Consider the following 15,664-nt stretch of genomic DNA (forward strand, 5'->3'; position numbering starts at 1 on the left):
CTCTTAAATCCAAATAATTCAAACCAAAAATAAATTGAACTTTGAAAATTTTAAACCTAAATTGAATAACCTCAAAATTAATCAACCTGCTCAATTAACAGGTGTATCTACAAGTAGAGGACCTCAGCTGGAGGTCCTACCCATCAATAGAAGATAAACGTTGTTTTAGTTGGAGCAAAAACTCTCATTTGGTCCAAAAGGGAAACAAAACAAAAACAAAAATAAAAATGTGGAGATAAAAGGAAAGGCTGACAAATTACAAAAAAAAGAAAAGAAAAGAATATCAGTTGATATGGGGATACACCATTCGGCTTGTTTCAACTTGGGTAGCTGCAGACAGTTATTTGCAACTGGGAACTGTCCTCCGCATCAGTGTATTGTCTAATGAAAGCCCTTCTCCACCAAACTTCAAATGCTCTCTGGATATTGGGACAATCATCCCCTTTATTCAGAAACCGGTCGAACCACTTCAGCAAAATAGCCTGTTGTTGCCTCATAGATAGCGTAAGAATTGTGTGGCTCAATCCATCTTCTACTAGTTTCTTGTCTACCGATTTAGATGCACTTCTCATCCACCCAAAATCATCATAAAGTGCTTCCAACCATGTCGCCAGCAGCGAGAACCGGCTTTCTTTACCTACCAAGATGTTTCCTCTACCTATCGCAATACATAGTTGAGCGGTGATCCTACTGATTCCGTGCCGGTACATGGTAGGGATCTTTGAATGAAGCTCTGCAAGTTCCCTTTGATCTGCCCACAACTTCACAAAGTCGTTTGCCATTCTCTTTTCTATTAGAATATCAACGATCCACTGCAAATTGTCAGCTTCTCGAGCTATTTCAGCCATTAAAACTCCTCGATCTCGCCTACTACCGTCAATTGCCATAGCTTCAGATAAGCAGAGAACAAGAGAACTGAGACATCTGTGACAGAGATGATAAAGAGTGTCTTTCGAGACATCAAACCGATTGTCATCATCAAATGAATCTTCTCTAAGTAACCGTGAAAAAAGGGTCTTCATTTCTCGACGTGCTTTATCATCCTTGGCTTGAAGAACACCACTAAGAAGGTTCAAGAGGATGCCATCCGATCTTGCAGAAGTAGATGGTTCAGATGATACTCTCTGAAGAACTTCAGTCATCGACCCATCAAGCTCAAGTTGGCTGAGATGAGATACAACTTTTTCCTCTTCATCCTCAGACCACGGAACAGCTTCCAAATACTCCAAGCAAGAACTAATCCCTGCATCAAACATAATGGCCGCAGAAACCTACAAAACAACAAACACTAACATTACAAATGCCTTCACTTCAACACAAATAAGAACGAATGCAAACTTGTATATATATATAGTGCATAAATGGCAATAATATAAGCAACGTGGTAGATATAGCCAAAGAAAAGATCCTCTTGTGGTTGATATTTGATTCATCAAAGAACCCAAACATGCCTTAGCCATAGTAAAGTGGTTAGGCACATGACAAACACATGAAATATATAAATTACAGAGCTTTTCTTTTGTACTCTCTCTCTATGTATGTATGCATATGTTTGTATATATATTGCAGATATAACAACCAAAGCAAAGATCCTTTAGTGGTTAATATTTGGTAGATCAAAGAACCTAAACATGCCTTAGACATAGTTAAGAAGTGGTCAGGCACGTGATATATATACCTATGTATGTATATATAAATTTCTTTTCTTCTGTACTATACAATTCACTTTTGCTTCAATTTCAAGGAAAAGTTTGGCCAAGAAAACAGACATCCATTTCAAACCTGTCTATAATAAAATTTTTCCATAGATTCAAAAAAACTTAAGCAGCAAGCAAACGCTCAAAGGATTTTGCATGAACTAAATCAAACTAAATATATTTTTTTGTATACATTAAAGAAACCCCAAAATTCCTAATTGGCTAAACATTGCATGAAGATATGAACTAAAAAAAGAAAAACTTGCAGTGAAAGAAAAAAATTAATTAGAATTTAGGATTAAAAAAAGGAAGTAACTATATACCTTAAGCAAAGCCAAGACTTTGGTAACATTTTCACCAATCAACCTCTTCTTTAGATCATCACAATACATCAAAACAACAGTTTCAACATAAACCTCAACATCATCACATTCACTGATTTCCACTGTGTGAGACACTCCTTTCTCTCTCCTTTGACTCAACTTTTCAGCAAAGAACCTGCTTTTCTCAGACAAAACCCTCCTGTGCACATCCATTGCCACCCTATACCCATCTCTTGACACTACGGTCAGCTTAACATCACTTAATCCTAGCCCCCCGTTCTTGAAGCTATAGGCTTTGAGCTCAGTTAGGAACTTAGCAACTCGGCGTTGGGTCTTTTTCCGAGATTCTTCAATGGTTTTGGACCCACGGAGGGCTTCCTCTGACATCATCTCGAAGAGCGTCGGGTTGTTGTGACTCGACCGAGCTGACTCTGTTGGAGGAGGAGGAGGAGGAGGAGGAGGAGGAGATGAGGAAGGAGAATAGGGTCTTGATGAGAGAGTTGTTCTTGATGGAGAGAAAGACAAAGAGAGTGTTGGGTCTGAAATAAACCCTTGTTTTATCATTGTTGATACTTCTCTTGAAGCCATTGAATTAACCCCTCCAGAAAAAAAACTTTTCAATAAATAATATATTATAATAAAAAAAACTGGGTTTTTCTTGGATTCAAGGGAGAAAGAAAAAAAAAGGAACTATTTTGATACCATTGATTATTAAAAAGAAAAAAGAAGCTTTTTGAAAAGTGTATAAAAAAAACTGGGTTTTCTTAGAATCAAGAAAAGACGATTGATTTCTTGCCAAGAAGGCAATCCTGGGAATGAAGGGCGGGGGTTTCTTGCAAAGAAGAGAGGTTTTTATTTTCCTGGGAAGCTGAATTTTCTCGGGACAGTAGAGAGAGAGAGAAAGAATCCAAGAAGTGGAAAGCTTTGGATCTGTGATTTAAAAGAGTGTGTGCCACTCACTGTAAAGTAGCAAAGCAATGGCAAAAGAGTGTTCTAATTAAGGGGAAATGCAGAAGCTTAATTAACTTTTTTCTGTCTAATTCTATTTTTAGTCCCTATACTATATTGAAATTTTGAATGTAATCCCTCTATTTTAATTTGATATAATTTAGCTTTTTAGTTTCATCCAAATTCAAACTATTATGACTTATTGCCATTAAACTGATGATATATATATTAAAAATAAAAATAAAAATAAATTTATTATTGATTAAATATAATTAATTAAATTTTTATATAATCCTAATTGATCGAATAATAATAAAATCTATATCACCACTTTAATAATAACAACTAAAATACTATCAATTTAAACTTGAGCATGATAAAAGGAGACCTTTTCCTTTTTCCCATTGCATAAAACCTAATGTAAGAAGATTAGAGATTACTTGGGTACACGTGTGAACACGTGACTTCTGTGATTGATAATGGGACCTCCTTCACTTGCCTTAACTAAGACATCACACTTGTCTTTCTTCAAACTTCAATCCTCTCATTACCTTCTATCATTGCCTTTTATCTATTCTTTTTACTATTCCTAAACTACGACACTTGGATTTTGTGTTAATTTCCACGATTGATTTTTATTGAATTAAATATACAGTGATAAAAGCAAAACTTGGTTTTATGCAATGAAAGGGTATTGTTGCAGTCCAACCGTAACAAATGGCTTTTCTAAACATCGAATTTACCTTATAAACTTTATGTCATCTTTATTTAGGTCACTGTGTCAAATGTATGATTGCCCCTCTGCCTTGCTGCCTCTCTTTTTGCAGAGAATGGGTTGCACACTTGTCTTTACAACATCCTCCATTTCCTGCAATTTTCACATATAATCCAATCCAATCCAAGACAATATATGTATATATATACATGCATACATGGTAATTCTTAAATGACCTCATTTAATATACCATGTCAAAGTGGAAAAAAAAAAAACAAAACAGGGTGAATGAGGTTGTCGGCCATTATTTCAGTAAAGATGAGTCTCCACTCGGAATAAAATTACGGTTGAATCGATTTATAATATTTAATAATTATTATTAAATCAATCAATCCCGAATCAATAGTTGAAGCATTGAAATTTAACCATAAAAGAGTTGGTTGAAACATTGGATTGTTTGAGGAGAAGAAATAATTCATTGTTTCCTGGTGGATTAGAGCTTTGATTGCGATTCTCTTTCACAATAAAGATCATTGTTAGGGATATAAGGGGACATGAAGGACAGGGATGTAGGGCAAAGATGGGGGCACAATGGGTTCAAAACAGTACACAAAGAAAATTATGGTGCTTTTAAGAATCTAAAGAATAACCCCCAAATCTCCTTACCTGTACTGATGATATAAAGAAATTAAAAGGAACAAACTGATTTTTATTTACCAATCAACAGGAAAATTGCATTTTAATCCCAAAAAAGGAAAAAGAAGAATACAACATAATGCTAGCATGAGAGAAACACACAACATCTATAAAACCCGAAGCCTCTAATGGTGAAGTGATAAAGCATTCCAAGCTTCTCAGAAAATATTAGCTTGTAAATCCTGTAATTGAGGGTCCATTGCTTTATCTTCTTCCTTCCTAGTTTCAGTTGCAGAGATGGGAACTTCAAGCTCAGGTGGAGTCTGGGAGGGCATTCAACAAATGTCAACACAGTTAAGAATCTAATGATAATATGGGGCAATTAAACATCAAAAACAAGAAATAAACATGATAGCTATACTTCACACTGTGTGTCAATTGGGCAGGTAGAACTATAGTTTTTAGATCGGTTTTGAGTAGTTTTGAGTTCAGATCATTTGGGTTTGTCAGTCTTTGGTTATTTGTTATAGTCATTTAAGGTTCAATCATTAGGGTTCACAACATTATTTATTCAAGTTATTTTTAGGTTTGGGGTAAACCCGATTCAAGTCGTTAGTGATTAATGGTCAAATTAGATTGAATTAAATTCATATTTGAACTAATCGAGATAAATTTATAAATTCAAATCACGATTGTCAAGTATTTAAATTAGACTCTCGAATTTAACTTATTTCATAGTCTACGTGATGCAACCTTTCTTTTAAACATCTTTCAATATTAGCAGAGCTATACTTACACATATATACTAACATAACTCACCCAAGTTTATGAATCAAATAATGTTAGATTATGCTATAAAAAGTTCATTTAAATGCAAGGATAACGAAATTACCATCCAGCGAACGAGAGCCCAATTTACACCTTTAAAGAATGGATGTCGCTTGATTTCATTGGCCCCTTCACGTGCACCTAATCTGTTCTTTGGATCTCTATGCAATAAGCGGTACATTAACTGCTTTGCATGCAGACTCACCTGTTTTCACGCAACCAAAAAAAAGAAATACTTAACCCTAGCCATAGCAATACTTGCTTCAACTCCAAATTACAGCACATAAGTTGTGGGAGTTTTATATATAGTCATCTCCCTTGCTGAAACACCAGATTTCTGAAAATTAATTACGTTTATTTCCTATATATCGGATTTTATATAATGGTAAGGGGTAGGGGTTGTCCAAAGATTGAAGTGAGACTGATGTGAACTGAAGACTTGAATACAAATCTTTTGTCAGTCCACTTGTGGTTCAGTCGACTTATAAGTGTATTGTTTATATATTTAACTGCCTTGTAACTTTGAAAAGGGAGTAATAAAAGAGAGATTTGAAGACACGGGATTTTACTTGTATACTTTTGGGGAATTTAAGGTCTTTTTGAAGAACATTGGCAAATGTCTTCTGTCGTGTCTTTCCCCTGAATGGTGTATATCCATACAGCATTTCATATAGAAGAATGCCTGAAATAGAACAATAAAAATCAATCTGAGCAATTGAAAAGAGAAGTAGAATTTTCATTTAATTATAAACTACAATATTTCTGATTAGCTGAAGGCATGGTTTCTTCGTGTTGGTGTGCTTTGTTATGTCATAATCATGCTTAAGGTATTTATTAAGTTCATAATATCGATAAAGTTTGAAATATTCATACATTAGTATTTCGTGTTTTAGTTACATTTTTCGTGTTAGTGTATGTTCTAACCATGATCTGAGTAGGAAACTTCCTTCTAAAAACATGCACATTCGGATTGTGACTTGCTTTATAAGAAAACAAAATTACCTAGAGCCCACCAGTCTACTGCACTGGTATGGCCTGCCCCAGTGATAATTTCCTGCAATAATCAACAGTTCAAGAATGAGCATTCAATAAGGAAAACAACCCCATAAGAACTATAAATATTGATGTGAAATGACAAGAAACAAACCGGAGCAATATACTCTTCGGTTCCCACAAAAGAGTTCGATGCACGCATTGGTTCGGCCATAAAGATCGGATTCTGTTGGCTTTTCTGCCGTTTCTTCTTTTCATCTGTAGCTGGAATCAGCAGCTATAAAACACAGCTCAAGTTCATTGCATTTTTCTATCATAACTTCGAAAACATGGTTAACACAGTGTTCTTGAATACCCCGAAGCTTAGAATTAGATACCTGAGGTTTGCAAGATGTCAAGCAAGATAAATCAAAATCGGTCAAGGCTACATGCCCATTGTCCTGGAGTAGAACATTTTCAGGCTTCAAATCTCTGTATATAATCCCTGTAAGAAGAGAAACATAATCACTGAAAGAATTGATCGATCACTTAATTAATACTATCAGATTTGTTGGTATATTTGAGTTTAACCAACCTTGACAGTGAAGGTACTCCAATGCAACAACCACCTCTGCAGCATAAAATCTACAATCATAAAGAACTTTCAAGTTAGTTCCATTCCAACACAAATTTGGCAATAAACTGGAAACCCCAGAAATGCTTATGTTATATGAGTCTATGAGACAATCAGAGATTTTCAAAACAAGGTTAAGGTAGTGTTTGTTATGGTGAAAAGATAATTACCTTACTGCATCTTCCTTCATGACCTTCGTTGGTTGTCTGTCCAAAAGCATGAAAAGTTCACCACCAGGACAGTAATCCGTAATCAAACAAATATGTGTTTTGGTCTGAAAAGTATCTGAGAGTTAGAATTTTTATGTCATTATATAAAGAAATCATGTCAAGAAATGATGAAAGACCAGCTATAAAAGCAAAAGCTCAAGAAATTAGACAGTAAAGTTTCATCATATTGAAAAAGCATCTAATATTTATGTCAGTAAATTATTTTATTTGACTAACCTGAAATGATGCATATAATGCTGGAAGAAAAGGGTGGTCCAACATATCAAGAATTTCTCTTTCTGCACAAGCTCTATGCACCTATAGCAATGGAAGGCAAGTGCATCACGTAAGCAAAAATGAAGGATGTCCATTGTACTTGGACCATGGAGGGCATTGAAACTTGGGAAATTACAACTAACATTGAACATTTAAACTATCAGGCTTATCATTAGATAGCAAACAAATGAAAATCTGGGTATTTTTTTCAAGCTTAATACTCATAATAATGCAATTTCAGATACCTTGTTTCGATTCAGCATAACACCTTTATCCATAGCTTTCATCGCAAAGTACAGGCCAGTGCCACACAGTTCCACCAAATGAACACTGCCAAGAAAATATAAAAACAATAGCTGATATTAAAAATTTGTATGACAGACATACATGCTTTATCCTGCAGAATTTAAGTGTAAAAGAAGAGCGGAGTAATTAGACAAACCTGCCAGTGTCCCCTGATCCCAATGGTTTTACAGGCCTAAAATGTTTTAGACCCATCTTTTCTCCACTATCAAGTACCTATAAATTACAACAGATTAAGGCAAATCGAGCTTTAGGGTCCCGGAAAAGAGATCATTTTGAACGATACTTCGGGTGTGCATATATGAAAGAATAATAATACCTTTTGAATAGCTTTCCAAGAGGGGCTATCCTTTCTGTGAGGTTTAGGGTGAACCACCTTGGAATGACTCATCCATAAATCTTCTGGATTCTGCAGGTAGTGAAATATCAAATATTTTGTAAGGTTCTCGTAACACAAAAGAGGTTTTCCTCTGAAAACGATCAACTTTTGAACCTTACCATGTTGGCATCCGGAAGTTCCCTCACTGCTTCATCAACATTTTCTGCAGTTTGTTTCACCTGCAAGCAGGGATTATACTAATTTGTCATAGCAAACCAGAAAATTTATAAATATTTGATAGAATACTCAAGAAAATCCAGCTATTCACCTAAAGAGAAATACAGACTTTGGTGATAAAAGAGGAAGATTAGCATCAATAAGCACATCATAAGTAGAGGTAATAATGGAACCAAGTTAGAACATGAGGATTTAGAATGCAAGTAGAAACGAGTAAGAGTTCAGACCAGTTGTTGACCCTCTTGTGCAGCAGTATCAGGAATACTATTATGAAGTGGATCGACTTTGGCACTGCCGTCTAGCTGCACTCCGATAAAATACTGAACTTCTCCCTGTTAACAGAGGCCAAAAAAGAAACAAGAAAATCAATGAGAATTTTGTTCATAAGTCCAGAAAGTCATATGTAGCTGAAATTTGATCATCTGCACATTAAAGGAGTTATATAGCAAGATGAAACATGTACATTCCACTCCGAAATATTCGAGGATTTTACCTTCTGATCACGCATAGGCTGTAGATGGAACAGATTCCAGAACTTCTTGCCTGAAATGTGTACAAAAATCTTAAAATAATTATAGGACTAGGAAGATAAACTCCTTAAATACAGAACAACTTTATATGCATGACATGAATCTGGAATATTGAAGATTAGGCATCATATTTAAAAATGTTCAAGCATACCACTCTTAGTGTAGTTGATTAGCTGCACAGTTACTTCTGTCTGGTTATCGATTGCCTCTCGAATCTTCCTTACAGTAGCTGGATCAGTTTCAGGGCCTTGTAGAAACCTATAAGGATTTAACAATCACACAAAGTTAACCCCATTTTAGTTAAAAACTCATATATATATGTTCAGCTTGACTTCAAAAAGAATATGATTTAAGTTCATTCTTTACCAGCTTTTCAAACGATTTAAGCTATCATCTTGCATACACTTTAAATTACCAGCTTGTTCAGAGACATACCTGCAGTTTCTGCCCAGTATTTCTTCACGACTGTACTCTGTCAGCTCCAAGAAGCTATCAGATGCAAAGATCTGAACATCAAGATCAAGTTGAAACATTAGTTTCTAATCTGCATGCTCAACCATTAAAACATATATATAGGGTAGAGTTGAAAGGCTTACAATGGGATTATCAGGCAACCTTGGATCAGTAATGACAAAGTTTTTCTCTATACGTTCAAGTGTGGTGGCCAAATCAATACCCTTCCTCATTTCCTTTTGTCTAACTTTGTCATCAACACTGTCAGGCCTATCATCATCATCATCATAATCACTTTCATCCTCATGAGCATCCACCAATAGACTATTGTCAAAGCTGTCAGCCGTATTCTGGCTTTTCCTCATAAGCCTGGAATGCATGCAACCAAGTGATTTTTTTTTTACAAGCTACCATAAAAAAACAAAAAGTAAAGATGTTGGTTTTTTTTCTATAATACCCCATGAAAGAAAGACGGCTAGATTTTCTGGGTTTCTTTTCTGGGACTTCACTGATACGTTCCATTGACATTCGAATACCCCCATTGGAGTTCCTTCTATGTGGAGGTACGTTTTCTGAGTTTCGCCTTCCGATGGATACTGCTCCTTCACCATCATCATCACCGCCTGATTTTCTAGTGAAAGGATCATTTGATGATTCACTGAGTGAACGAGGTTTCCTCACTGCTTCCACCAGCTCAGTGACTGACCCGGCAGCTATGTCCTTTTGCCGGGCTGCAATAACATCATTGTACTAGCTCATATCTTGGTAAGTGAAAAAAAGCCATTACGTTATCATGCATGAATTATTATCTGAAATCTTCCGAGTATTAATCAAAAGTATTTGTATTACTGATAGTGTACATTGAAAATGCAATAAATATAAATCTTGTTCCTCCTAAACAATGATGTTGTCAAGTTTCAAACCATTGATAGTAAAATAATTCATATATTTAATGTGTTAAATTATTTTTTGAGTCTGAACTTGACAACTACTCACACATTTGATCTGAACTTTTTTTATTCAAGTTAATCATCGATGTTTCCTTAAAATCTATAAAGTCCATGTTTCAATATGAGAACAATTGTTAAGTAAAGACCAGAGAAAATTACCAAATTCATAGAATAACTTAGAAAGAAAATTCAAATATAAAAATAATTACTAAGAATTAACATAGACTCCTTGTATAAATTTATTTATAAACTATCAAATGCTGCCAACTCATCAAAAAATTTAAAATAAATTATATTAACTTAAACATTTTAATAATCTAAAAGAAAAAGAGAAAGATATGGTAAAATATATATACCATCGTATCGTATCAAAGACTCAGGCAATCCATTGGGTCGCACCATCTTTTCCTTGGCCCCTTCCGTATGCTTGCTCACCTCCACTTGCATTCTGCCACATCACCTATATCATATTAAAAACAACAAAATCCCCCCCTTGATCCCCCTATATCACCACCAATCAGACAGCTGGGAATAGAAGCCCCACCTCTCGATCACCATAAAAGAATAATGAATCTTGTGGGTGATAACTGATAACGATTGCATGTGATCCAGCCCCCACCAAAATTACTTTAGCAATTATATGATGCGACATTGGGACACAAGACACATGTAACGACAATGCCCCCAGTTCCGTTTTCTTCTCTTTGTTCTTTCGAATTTTCATGTTCCCATGTCCTTACAACAAACATTATCCTAGGCCTAGCTACCACTCATAACATCAAATTTAGTTAAAATATTTTTTTATTTAAAACATTCTTGTTACAATGTAAAATTCTTAAAATGATTTATTGATCGAAAAGAAATGAAGATCTAAATTAGAAACAATAATTTTAAAATCGAAAGTAATTTATACTCGATAATTAAAAAGTCAAGCATAATATCTTATAATAGTAATGAATTCATTTTATTTAGACTTATTCAAGGATTAAGGTATCCATCCAAATCGGAAGAACCACTTAGACTTACGAAAATAGATACAATTTCTTTAGAATATGAGTTAAGGCTTGTGTTTTAATATTCAAAGCATTATTCAACTCTGATTCGCTTTCAAATTTATAATATATTGTTCTTTTCTTTTATATATTATACAATTTATATTATATAAAAAAATAAATATGTTATATTACAACATAAATAATAAAAATATATATTAAATTGTCTTTAGTAATTTAATAAAAGGAAAAAATAAAGTTGGTAAAAGTTAGGAAAGTGAAAATTTTTTATTTTATAAATGTAAGTTAAAAGTTGAAAATTAATAATTAATTTAAAAATAGTTACGAAAAATGTATAAAATTAATTTTAGTTTTTATGTTGTGTAAATGGATCCAAGCAAATGACAAATAGAAAGCGAAATCTTTTCTTTAGGCGTCTTTTTAGAATGATGGACAGAAATATTTACTATTATGTATGTTAAATCTTATGATTTATGTCAATAAAAACAAAGTGAAATATTCAATATAATGTTTTAAAATTAAATATAATAAAATAAATTGTAACTTCCAGATAATATTTTACTTTATTTATAAAAATGATTTTAATACATTTATAATAAAATTAAAATTATTATAGAAAATCATTAAAACTAAATAATTGTATAAGATTTGGATATCATTAAAATATAAATTATTAAAAGAATTATATATAATTTTTTTTTATAATTGAGAGAGGGAAATAGAATTAGTTGAGATCCAACCTAAATTTTCATGTCATACAATTGTAAATAAACACACATAAAAGTAATAATTGAAAAACTAACCCAATGAACTTTAAAACTTTTCCATTTTCGTCCTTGATGGGTGCAATTGTAAGAAGATTCCAAAAAGGTGTTCCATCTTTCTTGTAATTCAACAATCTCCCACAATAATTTCTCCCTGCCTGCAATGCTTCCCTAATCTTCGCCACATCTTCCGGGTCCGTACCCGCTCCCTGTAAAAACCGACTGGATCCTCGACCCACCCAACAACAACATCAAAATGTCAATTTTACCCTCCACGGCTGTTATTACAGTTAAAAGAAATAAAGTAAAAGCAAAAAGTTACTACATCAAAATTTAGGATTTTGTTTATTTATTTATTTTAATTTTACATATTTAGGTCCTCTTATCTCATAAATGTGAACAATAAATCCAAATTGTTAACTTCTGTTAATTGCGTTACGATGCACATTAATAAGAGTAAGAGAATCAAAATATATCGAATTCAAATGAAAGGATTAAATTTTGAGTTGGTATGTAATAGAGGGACTAAAATTATAATTAAAAAGTAAATACACATAAAAAGGGTAATTTACCAATTCCTGCCTATGACCTCCTTAGAAGTGTAACCAGTCATCCTGAAAAACCCGGCACTTGCATAAAGAATCGGGTAATCGGGTTTGGTAGCATCCGAAACAACAAACGTTTGTTGAAACGTTGATAATGCATCCTTTAAGTCCTCCGATACTCTAGGGAACCCTCTCTCCTTGCTGTATTCATTATCCGATTCTTCGGAGCTCCGAACCGAATTATTCGAGTTCCTACGAGAAGTACCCGGTTTGGAATTCGGCTCATCCCCGCCCGAATTCCTAACAACAACCCCCTGCGGTTTACCCGTTTCGTTATCCGTTTTCAGTACCAACCCCCATTCCGCAGCTCTCTTTGCAGCCACCCCGGCTTCATCAGAAGGTTTCGGGCTCGCAGTGACGTTACAAACGAGCGGTGATGATGCTAATGAAGACAGGGCGGGCGACGGAGCAGGAGCGTTCGGTTCCTTGAGTGCCATCCATGATGTTATTATTTCTTCAGCCCGACCCGACTTGGATTCGAGCTCGGAAGTGCGAGTGTCAGCTTCTTCCGCGGTACTATCACGTTGCTCTATCAAGTTTTCCCAAATGGGTTGCGGGCGAAATGCTGGGTTAACTGGTCGGGTCGAGAAAGTTGATGGATTAAACACTTCTAGTGAGCCCCTTGAGTCCCTCGGCAATGGTGGGATCAAATTTGATTGCTTGGATGATTTTTCTGTAGACTCCATTTCTGCATAAAATTTCAAAGTTAATACAAACTATACTAAAAAAATAGAAATAAAGGAAAAATCTAAGTCTGATTGTGATTTTGGCCCCTTTATTTTAATGACATAACTTGATCCTTATCCTTTATTAATATTATTAATAAATCCAAATTCACAAGAAATTCACATCAGTAGCTCAATTTAGATATAGTAAAAACATTATAAAATTAAAAGCTAAAAAAAATACAAATTAAATCTCGAATTTGAGTATAATTTAATCGAAAAATATATATACCTAGATAGTTTTGTTTTTTTTTCTCTATCATGCATTGAAGAGTAAGGAAAACCCCATTATAATTTATAGCCATGCAAATATTATAAATTTCCAGCTGGAAATACATTAAAAAATAGTTGATTTTTGGTTCCTTCCATGTCTTATATGCCAATGTTTCAATTTCAATATCAGTGGTGGGGGCATTGAAATGAACTGGACTATGAGATGTTTTTGGAACTGAATTATGAGGGTGATAAAAAGTAGTCTCATAATTTCTTAAGTTTTCATCTTTCAAACTATATATATTAATATAGGGGATTTTCAGGTTAGCTTCCAATCATTAAATTTCACGATGTTTGAAAGACTTAATCATCATATAAATTGTAAAACGGATATGAGAAATTTCCTGGAAAGAAAAAGAAAACAACATTTCAGTACAATTTTAGGAGCAGATAAGAAAGATTTTCTGGCAAAATGATTTAAAAGATGATATGCATGTATTTTAGAGCCTTACTCTTGGATTCAGATCATAAAATAAACATTTAGAAGTGGAAGATTTCAAGAGAAAATCAATGCAACTTACGAAAGAATAAAATGTGTAAATTAAGTAAGCTTACCTGAAGTGAACTGAGCTGATGACAAGTTGAAGTCTTCACAACAAATAGCTTAGCAGAAGATCGTGGAAGAGAAACTACTTTTTAACGGCAACCAAAAGGGAAAAAAAAATGATATCCCATACCTCTGGGCATAAAATTCACATGGCTTTTGCCATTAAGCTCGAATCCCTATAACTCAATCATGAATCCCTATAATATAAGGGGGGGGGGTGTTTGTTTTCTTGTATCTAAAATATTTTCCCCAGAAAAAGAAAACCAATCACTCACTCACTCTGACTTTCCTCACTGATTGAGTATTTGAGTGATGCTTTGTGTTTGGAATTTACAGTCCGGAAATGGGTTGTCAAAAAAAAAAAAAAACAGAAGAGCAAAACCGGAATCAGCAGAAAAAAACAGAAGCAAATTTCTGAAACATGTCCTAATTTCAGGGCTTTCTTTGTTTTCTTGGGGTGTCTCAGTCTCACCAATAAGCACCCAAAAGCTTTTTTTTTTTTAGGATAATTCGTATAGTTCCATGATTTATCATCATCATAAAAGCAATCAAGCCTTTTCTTTTTTTTTTTCTTTTTTGTAAGTAAGAATAAAAAATTATATGTACGTCCTTCAAGTTAATTGCAATTTCTTGGAATATGTTAATTTGGGTTTTAAAATTTTAGATTATTTTAAATTTGTCACTTAAATTTATTGTTATTAAGGAATACAAAATTCAAGACTAAAATTATCTATAGACATCTTGAGAATAATTTTAATTGTTCGAGGTCTAAGCCAATTGTTCAAAAGATTATACTTCAAAAAATTTCTCTTGTTAATTTCTCCTCGACATTTACTTTAAGTCATTTCCGACTTTTTCAAGCTTGAATCTTTGTAGTTTTGTTTTTTGTATGATTACCAAAATTAAATCAAATTCAAAATGAGGAAAATTTGGTACAAAATTTAGAAAATTATTGGCTAACATAGAGGGACAAGTGGCATACTTGGGCTGGTGTTTGGGATTTTCAGCTTGAAAGTTAAAGGAATGAAGGGTCCTTTTAGCCTATCAGAATCTAATTTTCTTATCTTTTATTTTCTTTGTTTATCCATTTTAACTTATAAAAACCAAATTGCCTACAGTTGCTTCAAATATTGATTTTGATTGAAAGGGAATGGTTTAATTTTGAAGCCATGACTAATTTATGAAACTCTTTTCCTAGAAAGTAAACAGTTTTACTTTTAATTTTTAAATTAATTTTACATATTGAGTTTTATCTCAATTGGTATTAGTATTGTTGTTAATACAGGAGAACGTGAATTCGAGTGCGCTAAAGCGCATTATCCTCTTATTTAAGGGTTGAGGAGAGCTTATTGGTAGTTCTAGACATTGCATAAAAAAATATAGACTAAGAATCGTGATGCTGCACTCATACGAAAGGAAGTAGATAAAAAAAACATACAATAAGTAATAAAATGTATGATTCGAAACTAATTTATAATAACTATAAGCCCTATCACACACGTATACGTGTGAAAACCACAAATATAGAACACAAATATTTGTTTAAAAATAACATACAATAAATTATAAAACGTATGTGTTGAAACTAATTAATAATAACACATTAAATGTGTATGATATTAAAATTTAAAAATAGATTAAATTGTTTATTATTAATATATACAATTGGTGGAAGTAATAAAGTGTTAATAATAAAATTAAAATGGA

The 15,664-nt window shown here is 33.5% G+C and overlaps 2 protein-coding genes across 2 annotated transcripts; both read right to left on the reverse strand.

The window, feature by feature from the left end:
- Nucleotides 1–34: 34 nt before the first annotated feature.
- LOC105788915 (BTB/POZ domain-containing protein At5g60050) lies at nucleotides 35–3,088 on the reverse strand. Its single transcript, XM_012616001.2, has 2 exons — nucleotides 2,021–3,088; nucleotides 35–1,271 (listed from the first exon to the last, which is right to left on the reverse strand). The coding sequence occupies exons 1-2, from the start codon at nucleotides 2,606–2,608 to the stop codon at nucleotides 318–320; spliced, it is 1,542 nt and encodes a 513-aa protein (XP_012471455.1). The 5' UTR covers nucleotides 2,609–3,088; the 3' UTR covers nucleotides 35–317.
- Nucleotides 3,089–4,371: 1,283 nt separating this feature from the next.
- On the reverse strand, nucleotides 4,372–14,455 carry LOC105788914 (phototropin-1). Its single transcript, XM_052627558.1, has 23 exons — nucleotides 13,966–14,455; nucleotides 12,380–13,100; nucleotides 11,847–12,029; nucleotides 10,387–10,478; nucleotides 9,538–9,811; nucleotides 9,224–9,449; nucleotides 9,063–9,133; nucleotides 8,779–8,885; nucleotides 8,591–8,640; nucleotides 8,325–8,429; nucleotides 8,040–8,099; nucleotides 7,861–7,950; nucleotides 7,681–7,757; nucleotides 7,484–7,568; nucleotides 7,200–7,280; nucleotides 6,924–7,027; nucleotides 6,715–6,764; nucleotides 6,518–6,624; nucleotides 6,295–6,417; nucleotides 6,150–6,201; nucleotides 5,717–5,829; nucleotides 5,212–5,352; nucleotides 4,372–4,642 (listed from the first exon to the last, which is right to left on the reverse strand). Exons 2-23 carry the CDS (start codon nucleotides 13,096–13,098, stop codon nucleotides 4,538–4,540), a joined length of 3,015 nt encoding a protein of 1,004 aa, XP_052483518.1. The 5' UTR covers nucleotides 13,099–13,100; nucleotides 13,966–14,455; the 3' UTR covers nucleotides 4,372–4,537.
- Between the last annotated feature and the right edge of the window lie 1,209 nt (nucleotides 14,456–15,664).

Source organism: Gossypium raimondii, chromosome 2 (genome assembly GCF_025698545.1).
Source record: "Gossypium raimondii isolate GPD5lz chromosome 2, ASM2569854v1, whole genome shotgun sequence".
NCBI lineage: Eukaryota > Viridiplantae > Streptophyta > Magnoliopsida > Malvales > Malvaceae > Gossypium > Gossypium raimondii.